Raw genomic sequence first — 17,942 nt, forward strand, 5'->3', positions numbered from 1 at the left:
GTTTTGGCCAAAACATTTTTATTATTACGGCACTTGAACGCGCAGAAAATTTAAATTATTAACGTAATTTAGGGAAGTATTGTATATTAGTTTTCACTATAAAAATTTGTTCTCCGTTATACAGGGTTTCTCAAAATTAGTGATTTTACCGCTAGATACAAAAATTGTGATATGTGCATTTTTTTAAATGCAACACACTGTATATTATAACATATTCTAAAAGGAAAATCCCTTTCTAACGAAGTATCATATTTCTATATCTAAGTAGTTCGGTTTCTGAAATAAAAGCAATTTTCTGTAAAAATCGGAATATTTTGAAAGATTATGACGCAACAATGCTATGTTATTGATGTTTGACAGTTATATTTAGTTAATTAATGGTAAATACGCTTGGGTGTTTTTTTTTAAATATAGTGACCTAAGAATTCATTAAAATGGAAAGAAATAGTTATTCAAATGAAGTTTTGATGAATCTATTCATTATGGACGGCAATGTGACAAAATTGCCAAAGGTTCAACGAAATGCACCCTAAATTGCAAAAAATGGATAAAAGAATACAAAATAACTTTATACAATTTGTTTCATAACTTAAGATTGATTTAATTAGTTATCCTAAGATTATAAGTAATTTACAATAAATTTTCAAAATGATGCCATTGACTATAAAAATAGGTATAGGAACACTTCTATTTAAAATAACATAAAATGACAAAGTTGCTACTACTTTTTGGTATAAGCGGCAACGCTGTATCGCTAAAATATTTTTAATCGTTAGATCACAAGTTAAATCTATGTTGCCAAGTTTTCAAAAAAAATCCATTTTCCGTTCTCCGTAAACGTCTAAGGTACCATCAACCATCAATCACCCTGTATAGGTACGAGTTTTCTATAAGAAATTTTTTTTTTTTTAAATATTCTAAGGAAAAAATGGTTATTTAATTCGTTTAATTTCGACTTTATATTTCCACAATAAAGTAAAATCTGCATTTATGTTTTTAGGTTTTTTGGCCATTTTCACGGGAAATTTTTAATTGGTAATATGTTAAAATCTTTGTTTACCAATTAAATGAAGTCAAAAACTCTCATAGGCTTTCCTTGTCAGATGAACCCTTTGCGCGCTATTTGCATTTTAGGCAGTTTTTCAAAGTGAAATTTAAAAAGAAAAATTTTTAAAAATTCTGTTTCTACGTTGTAAAGACCTAAAAATAAAATAAAAAACCTCTCATCGGTTCTCGTTGTCAGGACCATTAAGAAACTACTTAGGTAGTCCCCTTTAAAAAAGTAAAACTTACCTCTGTAGACTCTCCTGGTCAGATAAACCGTTTAGGCTTTATTTACCTTTAAGGAAGTTTGCCCTTAAAAAAGTGAAACTTTGAATAAAAATTAAGACTCATAAATTTTCCAATTTTTTTTTACGTTATAAAGAATCAAAAATTAAATAAAAAAACTCTTGTAGGATCTCCTTGTCACATGACCTGATGATTTTGATGAACAAATTTTGTCGTCTTGTATTTTTTTAAAAAAATTCTATTTTCCGTTCTAAGTTAACGTCCAAGGTCCATCAAGCATCCATCCCCTGTATACTGAACACAGAATCTTACATTTACTAATACCCTCAATAAGATATTCCAATTTTGTTTGATAGTATGCGAGTCCGGGTGCCCATCAACTAGCGAGCTGGCTCGCCCTTCAACTGCGACCAAAAGAATTCGTACCCCCAGTGGAAGTACCGATTATACCGTACCGCCTCCCCGTACAAACCGGAAAAAGAAACTCGGAAGTAACCAACGCCATGTTGGGTTCGGAGGAAACACAGAAAATGTATCGGGAGGGTAGAAAGTAAGGCTTAAGATGATGAACTATGTATGTGCTCTTATGTTTAATTTGTTAAACTCGGTCTTCAATATATTATAATATAATGATGAAATAAATTAACTGTTGTTTTCTTATGGTAAATAATTAATAAAAAGCCATATTTAAAAAAAATGGTTTAATGGTACAAAACTTAAATAAATTATAATTAAAATACTGGGATCTGGTTTTGGGGCTTATCACACAAATCGTCGTCCAAGTACATCAAGTATAAAAAGGTGAAATAAAGGGCGGGGGCGCTGAGCAGGTGCCAAACGTCGTGTTTGTCATAAAAACCCAAGAAAATGCACCCCTGGTTCCATTGTCTCGATTCTGCCGGGGTCACCTATAAACGCGAAACAACAATATAAATAAATAAAATTCTTTTTTCACTTACTGTCCATAAAGTGGCAGCGTCCAAGAAGAATATTCCAGATGTAATCCAGCATGCCATACCGCAGGCACCAAAGATAATCGCCTCGTAGCTGATCTTCTCCTTGTGGATTAACTGAAATGTTTTGAAAGTCAGAGCGAGGAAATTAAAAAATATACTTTTTAATTACCTTCATAACTGTATAAAAAGACGTATGCAAAACCGTATTGGCCAACAGTAATCCTAACAAAAACGTTCCAAAATCGGTAACGTTATTCATATAAATGTAAATACCCATGCCTAATATGGCAAAATTAGCCAGGTTGGCCAAACAGAGGATAATAAAACGGCCTAAAACAGCAAGTAGTTCTTAATTTAACATTCTCTTCCAATAAAATCCTATTTACCTTTTCTAATTGGATGAAAAGTATCCAGACATAGTCCCGCCTGTTGATACTTTGAATAAAACTGCTGAACCCCCACAACGACCATATTAAAATAATAAATTTTCAACGATAGGACCATTATTAGTATGGCGTAGCTTACCAGGAACGCTATCCATATAAAAAGTGATCCGTTAAGGATCCCAATCATCGCTAAAAACAAGTATTGATTATTTTTTTACTTGGTAGGGTCTTAACACCATTATACCAATAAATATGGCGAACCCTACCACGGTAAAGGTGGAGTAAGCGGTCGCGTTTATGTCCGGATGTCTGTTCTGGTATAATTTGACCATCATGAGGACCGCCATAACGTACATAAAGCTTGTATCTGAAAAATTATAGCACTTTATTGAAGATGATAGACAATTTCAATAGAATAAAATAGATGATATTATTCAAGCTATCGAAAATGACGAACTAACTGTCTTTATTCTTCTAGACTATTCAAAAGCGTTTGACAGGATAAATCACACTCTTCTTTTGGCAATTTTAAAATATCTGGGTTTTAATATACATTCATGCACCTTAATTGCTAGTTATTTACAAAGTAGAAGTCAAAGGGTAAAATTGAATGGTAAATTGTCCAATGCAAAACAGCTTTTATTTGGTGTTCCACAGGGATCCATTTTGGGACCTCTTCTGTTTACATTGTATACTTCACAGATGGCCAAATACATTAGATTTGCACTTCTTCATTTTTACGCAGATAATACATAAATGTATAAATCCTGTAAGTTACACCAATTGCTACAAACCATAAATCAATTAAATGAAGATTTAAGTACGCTTCTTTCAATCTCACAGAAACATTGTTTAGATCTCAATCCTTCTCAATCTCAAGTCTTACTTTTTGGTAGAAACAGGGCACAAAATTCACAATTACCTAATATTAAATTAACGTTAAATGACGAAAGTCTTATTGTCACCGATTTTGCTAAGAATTTGGGCCTAATTTTAGATAGCAGTTTAAGGTTCACTCAACACATTAATATGTGTATAAAGAAAGCCTTTATCAATTTAAAACTTATATTTAAGCAAAGACACTTATTAACAACTTCAATGAAAAGGATGCTCTGTGACTCTTTAGTGCTTTCCCATTTTAATTTTGCAGACGTAGTATATGGACCATGTTTGCTAGAAAGAGATAAATACCGTATCCAACTAATACAGAATCATTGCGTAAGGTTAATTGGGGGTCTGCGGGGCAGGGAACAGGGAGTATCGGCTAAATTAAGAGAGTTGAACTGGCTTAGAATGGATGAGAGGCGTATTTATCACTCAATAGTTTTAGTTTATTTTATGTCCAGAATATTTATACAAAAAAATTAAGTTTCGCACTGAAATACATAACTTAGATCTTCGCGACAAAGGCTCTATAACCATACCACGTCACTCCACGTCTATCTTTGAGAGATCTTTTATTTATAATATAGCGAAGCTTTACAACAGGATTCCAAATAATTCAAATTATTTACTTTTTAATTATTTACATTAAATATTTGATGTAGTATATTATGATGTTTTATAGTGGCTAATCTGATTGCAATAATGTTTAGGGTGTAGTACTTATTGATATGAAATACTAAACTCACGAATTTACATATAATTTGCTTTTTTTTTATATAAATTATAGTACCTATGTAAATTGTTATGTAGCTAGTTTTAGCTTAAGGTATAGGATTCAGTAGAGTAGCTATAAGCTAGACTGCGCCGTAATAGACCTTAGCAATAAGTTTACATCTTTGTATTATATGGGAAAATAAAAGTCATTATTATTATTATTATTATTATTATAGAATACCTGGGCAGCGAGGTGTAGTTAAATGAAACTTTTCGACGTTGTAACAACAGTTAAATCAACGTTTATTAAACGGTACATAACTGCTACAATGTTGTTTTTATTTGTTGAATAGATGTGTTATTGATGTCAGATGATCTACAGAATGTTTCAATTTTAACTCTCACCATTCCATGGCGAACCGAACGTTTGGTCAAAAGTAGTTAAAAAGGTATTCCTTCAAAAACCAGGCCATGGCACAAAGGAAATACTCCAAAATGCAGTCAAAGAAAATCTTGACACAATTCCGGAAGAATAAATAAGTAGCTTTGGGTAAAAATGAAACAGTCCATTCAATTCCCGATGACGTGTAAACCGACACTGTAAATCTCGACAAAATAATACCAAGGAAACCAATTTTAGAACGAAATCATTTGATAAGGAAAGGAAAATCTTTACAAAATTTCGAAAGAAGAAATTAATAGTTTTAGGTAGAAATGAACAGTCCATTGAACTCCCGATGATATACCGGGTGGTGCGCCGCCGATTTCACGTTTATATTACGCCTTGGATTGCCTTTAAATTACATTTTTCTTACGTGATTATAACCTTTACAGACAAAACATGTAGTTTTATTACGATCGTCCATGAAACTTTCGACTAAGATGCGTTTCTATGTCAAAATATGGGCAAAAAGTGGGGTTTTCGAGTTTCTACCGCATTTCACGTATCCACTACGTCTTGGATTGCCTTCAAATGATATTTTTCTTACGTAATTATAATCTTTACAGATCAGACATGTAGTTTTATTACGATCGTTTATGAAACTTTCGTCTACGATGCGTTTATATGTCAAAATATGGTTGAAAAGTGGGGTTTTCGAGTTTCTACCGCATTTCACGTATCCACTACGTCTTGGATTGCCTTCAAATGATATTTTTCTTACGTAATTATAATCTTTACAGATGAGACATGTAGTTTTATTACGATCGTCCATGAAACTTTCGACTAAGATGCGTTTCTATGTCAAAATATGGGCAAAAAGTGGGGTTTTCGAGTTTCTACCGCATTTCACGTATCCACTACGTCTTGGATTGCCTTCAAATGATATTTTTCTTACGTAATTATAACCTTTACAGATGAGACATGTAGTTTTATTACGATCGTTTATGAAACTTTCGTCTACTATGTCAAAATATGGTTGAAAAGTGGGTTTTTCGAGTTTCTACCTTACATTTAACGTCTCTACATTTAACGTCTCCATTATATCCTGCATTGCTTTAAAATATCAATTTTCTGAGTGGAACATAGGATAGCCTATGTAAATTTTAAGGAAGTCAATTATCGCTTTCTCTGTACATTTTATAGAAAAAATTTAAGATAACTTTTTGAAGAGACCAATCTGGCAAACCCTTGTGCAAAAAAAAATTTAAAATTTTAATAAGCGAATTATTCAATTAAATGTAATTGCAAAATTAGCAAATTTTCGGTTCAGTTAATACCAAACAGGCACAGTTTTTTTATTGGCGTTTCTTGGGTTTTTCGAATTGACTTTTTTTTAACATGGATTCAAAAAATAAAAAATATTGCGGTTTTGTGTCGAGTGAGCAAAAAAAAGGACTAATTATGTAAGAGCACCCGCAATTAAATTATTAAATTTAATTAAAATTAAATGACAAAAAATTATTGTCAACAGTGTGATTTATCGAGTAAGGCAGTCGTGCAATATCTTATTTAAATTTCCCGCCAATCATTTAATATTGACAGTACTGACAAATGACGTAAAGATTGACCCTATTCTAAGTGGTCAATTTTAATTTCGACCATTGTAACTTCTCGCCATTGGAAAAGTGATGACATTTCAGTATGTAAATCGAGTTTCATTAAAATACGTTAACGATAAATGCAGGAAATGTTACGACAACGACGCTGTCAACTATCAAAACTTTTCTTTAATTTGTTGACAATTGACGTAAAGATTTATTATCAAATGTTAAGTCTAAGATATGTTTTATCGTTTGTCAACAGTGTCAATCGTAATTAAGGACATATTTAATAAGAACAATTTTTATGACGATTTTTAATTGAAAAACGTTAAAGTTAAGCGCATAAAAAGTCAACCTAGTCATTTGCCATAGCTGTCAGCCATCAATGCTAAGGTATCTTGGTAATGACAGTATTGACAAATGACGTAAAAATTGACCCTCTTCTAATTGGTCAATTTTAATTTCGATTATTGCAACCTTTCGGAATTTGAAAAATGAAAAATCAAGGGAATAAATCCACTGTAATTGGAAAACGTTAAATGCATTAAAAGTCTTTTAGGAAATGTCAGCTGTCAACGTGAATGAGAAAATCTTATTTGGACAAATTCACCCAAGATTTTTCAGCTAAAACTGCACAAGCCTTGTGGATAAAAGTAGCGAACAGAATATAAATACAGTCTTCATAGCACATAAAGAGCACATCAATTTCATCGTATTAGGCTTGCTTAATCTATTTAATTTATTAAATTGAGCATCTGAAATAGGTCAAGAAATGAAGAGTATATACTATTTCTTCTGTCTGCCAGCATCGACGACGTTTCTTTGCACAAGATTGTTTAATCTGGCTATTTGATTATTGTTATTTTTTTTTCAATTAACAACAAAAAACCCTACGAGAATACTTAACCAACTCATCAAATTTAAAAAAAAACAGCTAGTTTAAAATCAAAACAAGGCAAGTGGCAAAATCGAATTTAAAAACGCACACGAACTTTGAAATTCGAATGGTATATACCCATTGCATGCGAAAAAGTTCGTATACGAAGCGGTCAAAAATACGAATAAATATCGATTTTGCGTGCGAAATCCTCTAATTTCGTATGCGAATCAAAAATACGGCCCTGCTCATAAAGGTATCACATTACTGCAAAAAAACTGCCCAAAAGATGGATACAGTAACTTCACTGAACCGTCCCCCTAATAAATCATGCAAGCAAAGTATTACTGTACACCATAAAAGAAAGACTCAAAAGCTATTTTCTTCCTAATATAGATCCAGAACAAGCAAGAATATACGGATAAATAAACGAAGCCTATACTCATGTACCTACCTCATTAAACAGGTATATAATAACAACATAGACTAGATAAGAATAGGCAACGAACTCGAAGAACTTTAAAGTTAATATCTATAGAAAGTGGATCATAAGAAAAGCTCTGGAATACTTCGGTACGCTTATCACTATCACATTAGTTACTAATGAACAAGAAATGTCTGATATTACAATAAATAGAGCAAGTAAGCATGGAATACAGACCGCGGATTAATAGATCCAAATGTCATCTGATGTTTAAAGATCGGACAGGAACGATTCCTCTACCCTTACAGTTAATCCAAGACAAAAGGAATGAAGGAAGAAGTTATTTATCTAGGCACGAAAATGATAAATAAAGGTGAAATCAAAAGAAGAATTGGGATAGTACAGGCGGTTTTAGATAGACTAGTCGAAATCTGGAAAGACCATTGAACGAAATCCCTAGTAGTTCCTATTGCAGAGTATGGATCAGAATCCTGGACCATAAATGCCATGTCGTTGACGAAGAATTGAATGTCAATTTTTTGGTCATGTGTAATATATTAAGAGGAAAGTCACCGGTGAGATACAAAGATCAAATAAAAGGTAGCAGATAGAGAATCATGGCGGAGAATCACTATGCAGCTTTCATGATTGAAGAGAGAGAGAAAGTGGTTCCCACTTTACTCCAATTAAATCATTCTTATTTATATGAGGACTACGTAAGTTATGTTTTCAAAATAAATCAATTTTTCATTGAAAAAATACCTGCAACATATATTTAACATTGTATAAACCTAAGAGAAACTACGCTGATCATCACGTTGCTTTTATATTGTCTATTCAGTACAGCAACTTTTGACAATCGGCCTTTGTTCAAAGTTGATTCAACTGTCCCTTACTGCTTAAGTATAAGGTTTAAGTTGCTTTTGTGGATTATTGACCAAAGATGGTAAATTAAAAGTGGTGTTTTGTAATTATTAAGTTGGTCAAACGCTGGAGAAAAATCTTTGTTTGTTGCCAAACGTTTCAAATTATATTTAATTCATCTTCGAGGCTCTACAATAGATAGAAAGCCTTTTTTTTGATAAAATATACTTGACAAATTTTTAGAACGCTTTGTTTATGGCGCAAGTGAACTTTTCGATGTATCTTGGAAGTGTTTTCACTTAGTCATTCATTTCAATGAAATCATTTTTGTTTTGTCAGATTCAATGTAAAACTATCATTTCTAGAAGAACGTTTGAATGACCGCGCCAATAGAAAATTCGAAATTTATTGAAAATTGTACCGAAGCAGCTCGTCAGAATCCAGTACATCACAGCAAAATCATTGAAGCTTTGATCTCATTTAAGGCTGGTATAACTAAAGATGCAACTGCACGACAAGAAGCTATAGGACTTAAAACTGAACTAGATCAACTTGGAACAATATCCATACATATGACATTTCTTACTTTCAAGTTTCCATGCTGTTAATAAAATATTGCAAAAATATTAGCATTTAGCTGATATGCTAGACGACTACCGTGAATTGATTCACGTGATAGAAAGCGTTGAACAATGTGGGGAAGTTCAGTTGTTAAGTAGTGAATTTTTACGACTAATTTTCTCTATGTACTGAATTTTGCTTATACTTCAGACATTGAGTTCTTATTCTTATTCTTACTCACTTTGAGACTTGACTAATGCCTAAAAAAATACGTTGTCTCTTCCAGGCAGTCCAAGAGGCCAACTAATGCTTTTTAGGCAGTTTTTAGATCTTCACTGTCTTAAATTTCTATTTTTTTTTACTCTACTATTGCTTAGAACACTTTTTGGAAGAATTTTTTTTACTTACCAAATTGATAATTAGATTGACTGGGACAGATATGGTAACAACCAGAAAGTATCCCCTCGATTGTCAAAGCTAAACCCATGGCATAAAATAACCCATAATGCACCGGGATTCCTTTATCCTAAAATAATAATTCAGTTCTGCATTTATAAATACATAAAATGACATACTTTGGTAATCTTAATACGATGCTGCCTATCCAGGACGGCAATAAGGAAAAAAAGTCCAATCAGCATGTAAGCGATATTCGAATAGATATGATTGAAATCGCTAAAACCGAGTGCTGGATGAGTACACATAAAGTTGTAATAGCAAAGGTCTTGGTTGCCGCTCACATTGACCATCTAAAAAGGACTATCTAATTTTTAAGATGTCCTTATTATTTGTTTTATTTATTACCCTCTGATAAGTTACCACCAGTTGTATAACGGGGATGCTATAAAACAAAGCTATGCTAGCTGTATGTGAAAAGTAATTAAATGACCGCTGCTTAATTCTGCCTGGGTATTTGGCGAGCATGTTCACGGTCACTTCTTCAGAAAGGACGATTTTCCGTTTTTCTTCTATCGTTAAAGGTTCGATTACATCTTTGACTTTTATAGCTAAAATCGACATAATAAGCATCATTTAACCTCCTCAAATCTTGATGCTACTTACGACCGTCCTTCATTTTTGAAATGGTACCGAATCTATTCAGCACAAAAATGATTCCGGTTAATGTAATACCGAAAATCGCGACCATCATCATGGTACCGATACAGGCAATCAAATAATCTTTTACACTAATACTGTCTCTAATTAGGAAGGTGATGGTGGTGCTAATGTTATTCTCCAAGACGTAACTCATCCGTTGCACCTGAGGAATTATCGAGTTTTCTTGGCTGCACTTGTAGTTGTCCGGTCTGGCGACGAATACCAGGAAGAATCCCAAGGGGTACTTTCGTTTCTAATATAAAATCCTTGCAGGATTAAAGGGATTTAAGGAAATAATATAGAACTTACAGTTATTGTAATTGCTCCTTTTCTAGTCACTGTTTGATAGGTGCCCTCGTATTTCACGTCTTTGTTGGTGTCTAGAACGGGACACTAAAAAGGAAAATTTATTTTGTTCATCAACCCTTAGACTTTAAAGATTTGCTTAAGTAGTATGATGTTCTTACCCTGCTATCTTGTACAGATACGATAAGACAACCGTCGTCCAAAGAATCAACTTCAATAACAATGGTATCAGAGGCATTTTTATCAAATAGGAAACATTTATATCCGGGCTCCGAAGGAGATATATTAACGGAGTAATTAACGTTTCTCTTCAAATAAAAATTAGTGTCTTCTTCGAGGACCACGTGTACAGTAACGTTATCGAGCGAGGAGGTCGACAAGGCAACCAAAAAAGTCTGGGAAACCACCAGAGGCCCGACAGAGAAAGCTAAAAATTAATTAGTAAGAGCATTTAGTGCATAATAATAATTGTTTTTGAAAAATATTACAAGGATTTGTAGGGTTAACAATTTTATCCATATTGTCATGACACATGGTCTTTGTGGTGTTGTAGAAGCGTAGAATCTTGTCGCTTTGGGTCGTCTCAATCATTTCCGGCACGGTCCACGAGGTGACTTGTGTCGCTTGTTTTACCACCAATAGAACTGGCAGATCTGCCTTTACATCGTCGGACCAGGCCTTTACTCTGTACGGATTTATTGCCTAAAGGGATTGATTTTTATTATAAATTACTGAATATGGCAGGAATAATTGATTTACAGTTAAAACTGCACAAATGAATTATTGATAGTGTCAATTATTTCATGGATTTGATATTCATCGATAGAAAATTCATAAAGGGAGCGCGTTTAGTAGGCAACGTTGCATTTTACTAGGCAAATGGTTGTATCGTTTGACAATATTCAAGGTCATGAGAGTTAGCAATAGAATCAGAAACGAAAATCAAATTTTTACAGTCATACAGTATTTTTTTGCATATTTAAGGATTAAATCTGATTTTAAGCATCTAAAATAAAGTTAAGAGAAAAACTGTAATTACATATAGACAAAAAGGGTGTAGATTTGATTTTTTTCGGCATAAAGGATAAATGTTTGTAAAATAATAAATAACTTAAAAAATCACAGTAATTGTTAAAAATTTTGTTGCACCTTCAAACTTGGTGTATAAGCAGAAAATACACGATAAATCTCAGAGACACACGTTTTTTTAGGGGATAAAGGGGTGTAAGCTACCCCCAAATATCTTAAAAAATTGTAGTAATTATTAATAATTTGACTTTTTTGTAAAAAGATTGAATATTTAGTGTAATATCAAAAAAATTTAATGTGCTAAAATGTGCTTATTTCATATTTTTTAAATATAGATTTTTATGGATTGATAGATATTTTATCTAATGTATAGGGAACTGGATACTCAAATTCATGATCAATAATACTTTCTAGGCCATTTTCGTGTAATCAATAATATTTGTTACCTAAGGACTTTTTGTAAAAATCTTCCAAAAAAATACAAAATATACAAACATTTTATCTGTTACTCCCCTGTATACTTTATAATGCATTTAGCAACTTTTGTCGCTGTTTCAATATCTAGGAAGGTTACAAAATAATCCCATTTTAAATGAGTTATTACGTCTTTTGTTTCATTATATGTAAGACTTTCCTTATTCGAGTCGCGGTATTTATAGATGTTTGTCAATACATTTCTATAATGTTTAACCAAAAATTGAAATTCAATATCGCCTAATTTAAGTTCTTTGTCATTATCCGTACTTTTAAATAGATTTTTTTTTAATAATTTGACATAGAGAACAAAAATATAAATAATTTTCATTTGCTGTCTTTTAACAACAATATCCAAATAATTAGAAATACTATATTGGAATCAGAAGAACCAAGCACATCAACAGCAAAAAAAAAGAAAAAGTACTACAGCTACAGAGGATCCAAAGCGACGAACTGTACTGGAAATTTGTAATATTATTACTTCTGAAATAAATCACAGGTTTGGTTTCAATGATCATCTCATGATTCCACAGTTATTGTACGAAGAGAAATTTGAAGCATATACTACCAACTTTCCGCAAAATATTTTAAAAATGGTAAAGGCTCATTATCCCACAATAAATATTTCCAAACTAAAATCGGAACTTGAAGTCAGATTATATTGTCATGAGGATTTTTGCAATAGTGCCGGTGCAGTAGCCATACTTCAGCTTTTTATTAACATGAATTTGTCTGAAAACATTTTCTGAAACAGGGAAATTATTAAATATTTTGTGCACACTCCACATGACAACCGTGGAAAGTGAGAGATGTTTTTCTATTTTAAAAAGAGTAAAAACATTCCTACGTAATACGATGGGATAATCTAGACTTAGTGCCTTGTCTATGTTGAGCATCGAGAACGCATTCGTCAAAAGCATTCCAAATTTCAATGAGAAGGTCATAGACTATTTTGCAGAACTTAAGGATAGGAGAATTCACTTAAAATATAAAAATATTTAAGGTAAATTTCATTTTAATAAATTTACAATTTATCTATTTACTATTCCTTTATATCAGTCGATAACTTGTTTATACCCTTTTTCCTATATTTTTATTTAAAATATTTACTCTAATAAAAAGGCAAAGTTAATTTTCGGAAAACGATTTAAGCATTTAAAGTTATTTTTACCCGCTTAATAGGGTAAATATTTCGGTAAATATTATTGAGTTTTATCTAAGTCTGTATTTTTTATCTAAAATATAAATGCTAAAAGATCTTTCAAATACTTTAAAAAATCAATAGTTTGATTTGTTTTTGTTTTTTATTAGAGTAAGCTATAAGTTTTCAAACCAAAATGACCCCCTGAAGATTGACCCACGAGCCGCCAATGCTAAAAAAGAAAAAAAAATGTGACACCCCTGAGAGAACCAAATAGACGTTTAGTTGTTCCTGAGAGAAAGAAATTTCAGATGACAGTGATATGAAAATATAACTTTAGTACCGTATTCAGACAGCTCTATACAACTAGCTCAGAGTTAGAGGATTTACCAAAAAAAAAAGAGAAAATTTGAAGTAAATAAGATGGAGTGGTTTGCGGAAAAAAACAAAATTCAACGAGAAAAAGGTGAATCGTATTTAGGTCGGCATTCTTGCATAGAAAGATGCGCTTGCGCAAAAAAGTCGTAAATGTTCCGGCTGAATACATAAAACTTTGCATGACTGCTCGACGAAACCCTAAACCTTTTATTGTCCAATATTTGGAACACACATTTTTTAAGAGTTTTTCCGATGTTATGGCTTATAAAACTCTTCGTCCAGGAAGAGTTAAAGGAGACAGCAAAGTTACAGATATACGTGCTTTAAAGTACACACCCCAGGGCGAAATATTTTATAAAGAAAGATTTGGTGATGAATGGACAATTTTACCTCAAAGAAGAAATGTGATACAAAATAAAGGTTGGACTGAACTAAAGCAGTTACATGGAAATAGACTTCCTATTAAAGCACGAAAATATGCTGATCTACAACATATTAAGAGTACTTTGCTACTGGATTACTATGATTTCTATGATAACTTACCATACACTTAGTTTTCCTTTATCGCCTTTTATAAATAACAATAACTTATGTTTAATAATAAGAATAACTTTTAGTTTTGAATTTTTAAGATTTAATCTCTCTCTTAATTTTTTTTTTTTAAATAAAGTTTTTCATTAAAAAAACTTCTTTTTTAATTTTTTTTGTTAGGTGAAAAACTGCTATCTCCAATTTTTTTTAATAAAAAAATATCTGTATTACCAATTGGAATTTTTTATTTTCTGAGATGTCATATTACTGCGCCGACATAATATGCTAGCAGTTTTTTATCTGCAGCTAGTCTTAAAATATTTCTATGACGCTTTAATGCTCTCCTGACAAATTTGTTGAATTGGAGATAGCAGCTTAACACATTTCGTCGACGATATGGTGTATTTTATTTTTTTTTGCTTATACACCAAGTATGAAGGTGTAACAAAATTTTTAACAATTACTGTGATTTTTTTAAATAATTTATTATTTTACAAACATTTATCCTTTATGCCGAAAAAAAATCAAATCTACACCCTTTTTGTCTATATGTAATTATAGTTTTTCTTTTAACTTTATCTTGCTGCTTTGGGTCGTTTCAATCATTTCAGGCACGGTCCATGCATGAGGTGATTTGTGTCGCTTGTTTTACCACCAATAAAACTGGCAAGTCTGCCTTTACATCGTCGGACCAGGCCTTCACTCTGTACGGATTTATTGCCTAAACAGATTGATTTTTATTATAAATTACTGAATATGGCTGTTGATTGATGTTTAAAATCAGATTTAATCCTTAAATATGCAAAAAAATAGACTGCGTGCAGAACTTATCTGGGCGACTGTAAAAATTTGATTTTCGTTTCTGATTCTGTTGCTAACTTCCATGACGTAATATTTAAGTCAGCTGATCCAGAAAGTATCCAGACTTTGACTCGTCACTGGAAAAATGAATTTCTTGACTGAAATGCATAATATGACTTTATTTCAAAAACTGGTTAAGATCGAACGATTTCTCTTATTTTAATGCCAAATTTATCTTGCTCTTAAATATTATATTTTAATGAAAAGAATAATGCATGTAGGCTTTGTCTTTATCGCTAGAGATATTATTGGGTTCTTTTAGGAAATAAAAGTCTGGATGGCAGAACAACAAAAGAAAGAAGTGAATCAAGTAGAGTTAATAACATGAATAATAAAGTGTGATGATAAAACTTGTTTTACATAAAACCCGCTTAATTAACTTCACACTACACGACAGCGTCTTATTATATTTACGTCTTCGATTTATTTTGAAAAATTCGTCTTAGTTACGTCTTAATTCGTCTTTAAAATACTCAAAATTATAAAACCGGGAGCCGTCTTCTCCCGTTGTAATTATAAAGCTCTTGCACGGCACCAAAACCGTCTTTTTTAGTGATCCCGCGACTTTACATCTTAAACCGGCAGATTAGATCGACTTTTACTCTTCAAAGACTTCGACTGACTGCCTGTTTTTCGTGTCCTCATTTTTTAATACGTATTAAGTACTGAGTCAGCTTTTTGATTAATCGCGGTCGTACCGTTAACAGAAATCAAACGGGTTTTTAAGTCAGCAGTTTCCACAGATTCGGTTCGGCAGTATCAATTTTCTGAGAACCTTAAATATTGTTTTAACGAGCGCAAATTATATATCACATCATCATTTTGAAAGGAAAAATACTTTTAGAATATAAAGATAAAGAAAAGCTTACACTAACTGATTATGTTATTTTAATTATAAAAAAAAATACTATCCTACATGCATTGAATTAACAGTGTATTGAATATTGATACTTTGTATTCTTAACTTAAGCCAAGATACCTTAAAGAAGAAATTTGTATTTTCGTGCAAATACCATTTTAGTTTATAAGAAAGAGATGATATACTTGAATTAAAATCAATCAACTGTTTAAAAAGTCGGCTCTTGACGAATGACTAAGATTTTAATTCAAAATTTCTTCATAATAAAAATGTTGGTTTTTAAATCAAGAGCGATTTTCTTAACGTAAAAGATATTATATAGTTAATTCAGAACACTATTTTATTAACAAAAAATGCAAATGAACGCTGCTGCTACTGGAGCAATTCAATCTGCCTACCAAAAATATGTAAATTGAATCCAGTAGCAACAAAATATATTCTCTCTTATTTGAATGTCAATATTATTTAAATAATGAAGTAAAAAAATATTTTTAAAAAGTATCGTTGTAAAATATAAGCCCTATAATTACGTAAATGCAGAAAAACATAATTATAATTGGTGCATAACTAAATAATTTTAACAATATAAAATAAGTATCAATAGATAAATAAAAAAAAAATTTATAACTTGGCTGTTGTAAAAAAAAATACTTACCGAGGACGAGGGATAAATTAAAACGGACTCGTTATACAAATTGAGGCTGATATTTTGGACCTCCTCATAGTTGGCGCGAATTCTATTGACTTCCAAACCAGTTTGGCCATTTACCAGAATGATTTTCAATAACGTTAGAAAACTGGCGAAGACCCACACATTTTTCATTTCTGTTTCTTAAGAACTGAAAAAACAAACATAGAATTTTTTGGCTTAATTTTCATCTACTGGGATTGGCTTATCTAAATACCAGAATTATTGCGATAAGCCATTTTTTTTAATTAGAGATCATGCCAAGATATCAATAAAAAAAAATTGAAAGGACTAACCTTAGATTTGATTCCAAAATGTACTCATCAAAGGGCACTGTAATAACAGGGGATATAGCAAAACAAACCTTTCCGCTAACCATCAATTAAAATTTCATTTCAATGTCTATACTCTGGCAGGTGTAATGACTATGGACGTTTGCAATTTGTCTAATGTTTCTTATCTAATCAATTATTTACAGAGCGTCGATTGTACGTTTGTATTTTAATAATACACGGTTCTTTCGTCTTTTTCCAATTTATTTGTCCTTATTTAGGAACAAACGAGATAGAGCATATATGTGCACGTGTACTTACAGAGAAGTTGTGAGTATTCTGTATTTTACCTTTCGCATTTTCTTGGAATTATTTATATTTATAAAATACCGAAAATTGAGGATATATTTTTATACCATTTTTATCTGAAATATAAAAATACTTATGACAGATTAATTATATTATAATTATGCCATTTCGTTTTCGATCCATATCAAGAATCTAAATTTTAAAAAATGAATCAATCAAAGAACAAGGGGAAGATGGATTTTAGTCACACACTCTGTATATAAATAAATAAATATTATTATTACAGTATTTAATTTAAGGTCAAGCTAAATCAATAAACCAACGCGATAATTATTGAATTATTTTATTGCGAACAATGTAATATTTCGTATTTAATAATTTAAAACACTTTTCCAATCGGCAACGTACATACTTAAGCCCATATTTTATGTATGCATAAATAAATGTACATACAACGCGACTACGGGACTCCTATTCGACATTTATATTTTATAAGCATATCTTATTCATAAATCAAATTGGGAATTAAAGGCAGAATGTTTATTATTAATGCATACAGGTTGCCTTTGATCCAAACATTTTCATAATATAATCGTAATTAGACGGGGAACGTGCAAAAAGCATGAATTGAACTAATGCAATGTACTTACTATCCTTATTATTTGAAAGGACATAAATCTAGTTGACGTGAAGACAATTAAAAAAGAACTATTTGATCAGTTGAACGCTTAATTTTGAAAAAGAAATTAGTAGAAGGTAGAATAGAAGTAAGTAAATATATGCTAATTTAAAAGTTTCCAGATTTCGGTTAAAACTATTGATTAATTTATTTACAATTAATTATTGTCTAACAATTATAAAACGATATTTTAATAACATTATGTACATCAGCAGTGTTACTATTGGACTATTACATCGTGGTGCTCAAGCGACTATATTTAATATAGTAGTAATACTACATAATTTTTTTATTTTAATACAAATAATAATAATAATAATAATAATAATAATAATTCGTTTATTAGGACCAACAATATTAACCAAAAATACAGA

The 17,942-nt window shown here is 31.4% G+C and overlaps 1 protein-coding gene across 1 annotated transcript; it reads right to left on the minus strand.

Annotated features, from left to right (window-relative positions):
• Window positions 1–1,976: 1,976 nt before the first annotated feature.
• On the minus strand, window positions 1,977–16,859 carry LOC126742287 (SID1 transmembrane family member 1-like). The gene is made up of 14 exons (XM_050448914.1): window positions 16,605–16,859; window positions 16,276–16,459; window positions 10,833–11,046; window positions 10,506–10,771; window positions 10,348–10,431; window positions 10,003–10,291; window positions 9,745–9,947; window positions 9,516–9,689; window positions 9,349–9,466; window positions 2,877–2,999; window positions 2,633–2,821; window positions 2,416–2,576; window positions 2,250–2,360; window positions 1,977–2,198 (listed from the first exon to the last, which is right to left on the minus strand). Exons 2-14 carry the CDS (start codon window positions 16,441–16,443, stop codon window positions 2,022–2,024), a joined length of 2,277 nt encoding a protein of 758 aa, XP_050304871.1. The 5' UTR covers window positions 16,444–16,459; window positions 16,605–16,859; the 3' UTR covers window positions 1,977–2,021.
• Window positions 16,860–17,942: the final 1,083 nt, after the last annotated feature.

Source organism: Anthonomus grandis, chromosome 11, assembly GCF_022605725.1.
Source record: "Anthonomus grandis grandis chromosome 11, icAntGran1.3, whole genome shotgun sequence".
In the NCBI taxonomy this organism is placed as follows: domain Eukaryota; kingdom Metazoa; phylum Arthropoda; class Insecta; order Coleoptera; family Curculionidae; genus Anthonomus; species Anthonomus grandis.

What these genes read in the sequence shown, in the direction of transcription:
- LOC126742287 (XM_050448914.1), bottom strand. Translation starts at nt 16,443, where the DNA reads ATGAAAAATGTGTGGGTCTTCGCCAGTTTTCTAACGTTATTGAAAATC. An exon ending in TAATTTATCCCTCGTCCTCG is followed by an intron (nt 11,047 to 16,275) that starts GTAAGTATTTTT and finishes CAATCCCTTTAG; the next exon opens with GCAATAAATCCGTACAGAGT. An exon ending in AAGGAGCAATTACAATAACT is followed by an intron (nt 10,292 to 10,347) that starts GTAAGTTCTATA and finishes ATTTTATATTAG; the next exon opens with AAACGAAAGTACCCCTTGGG.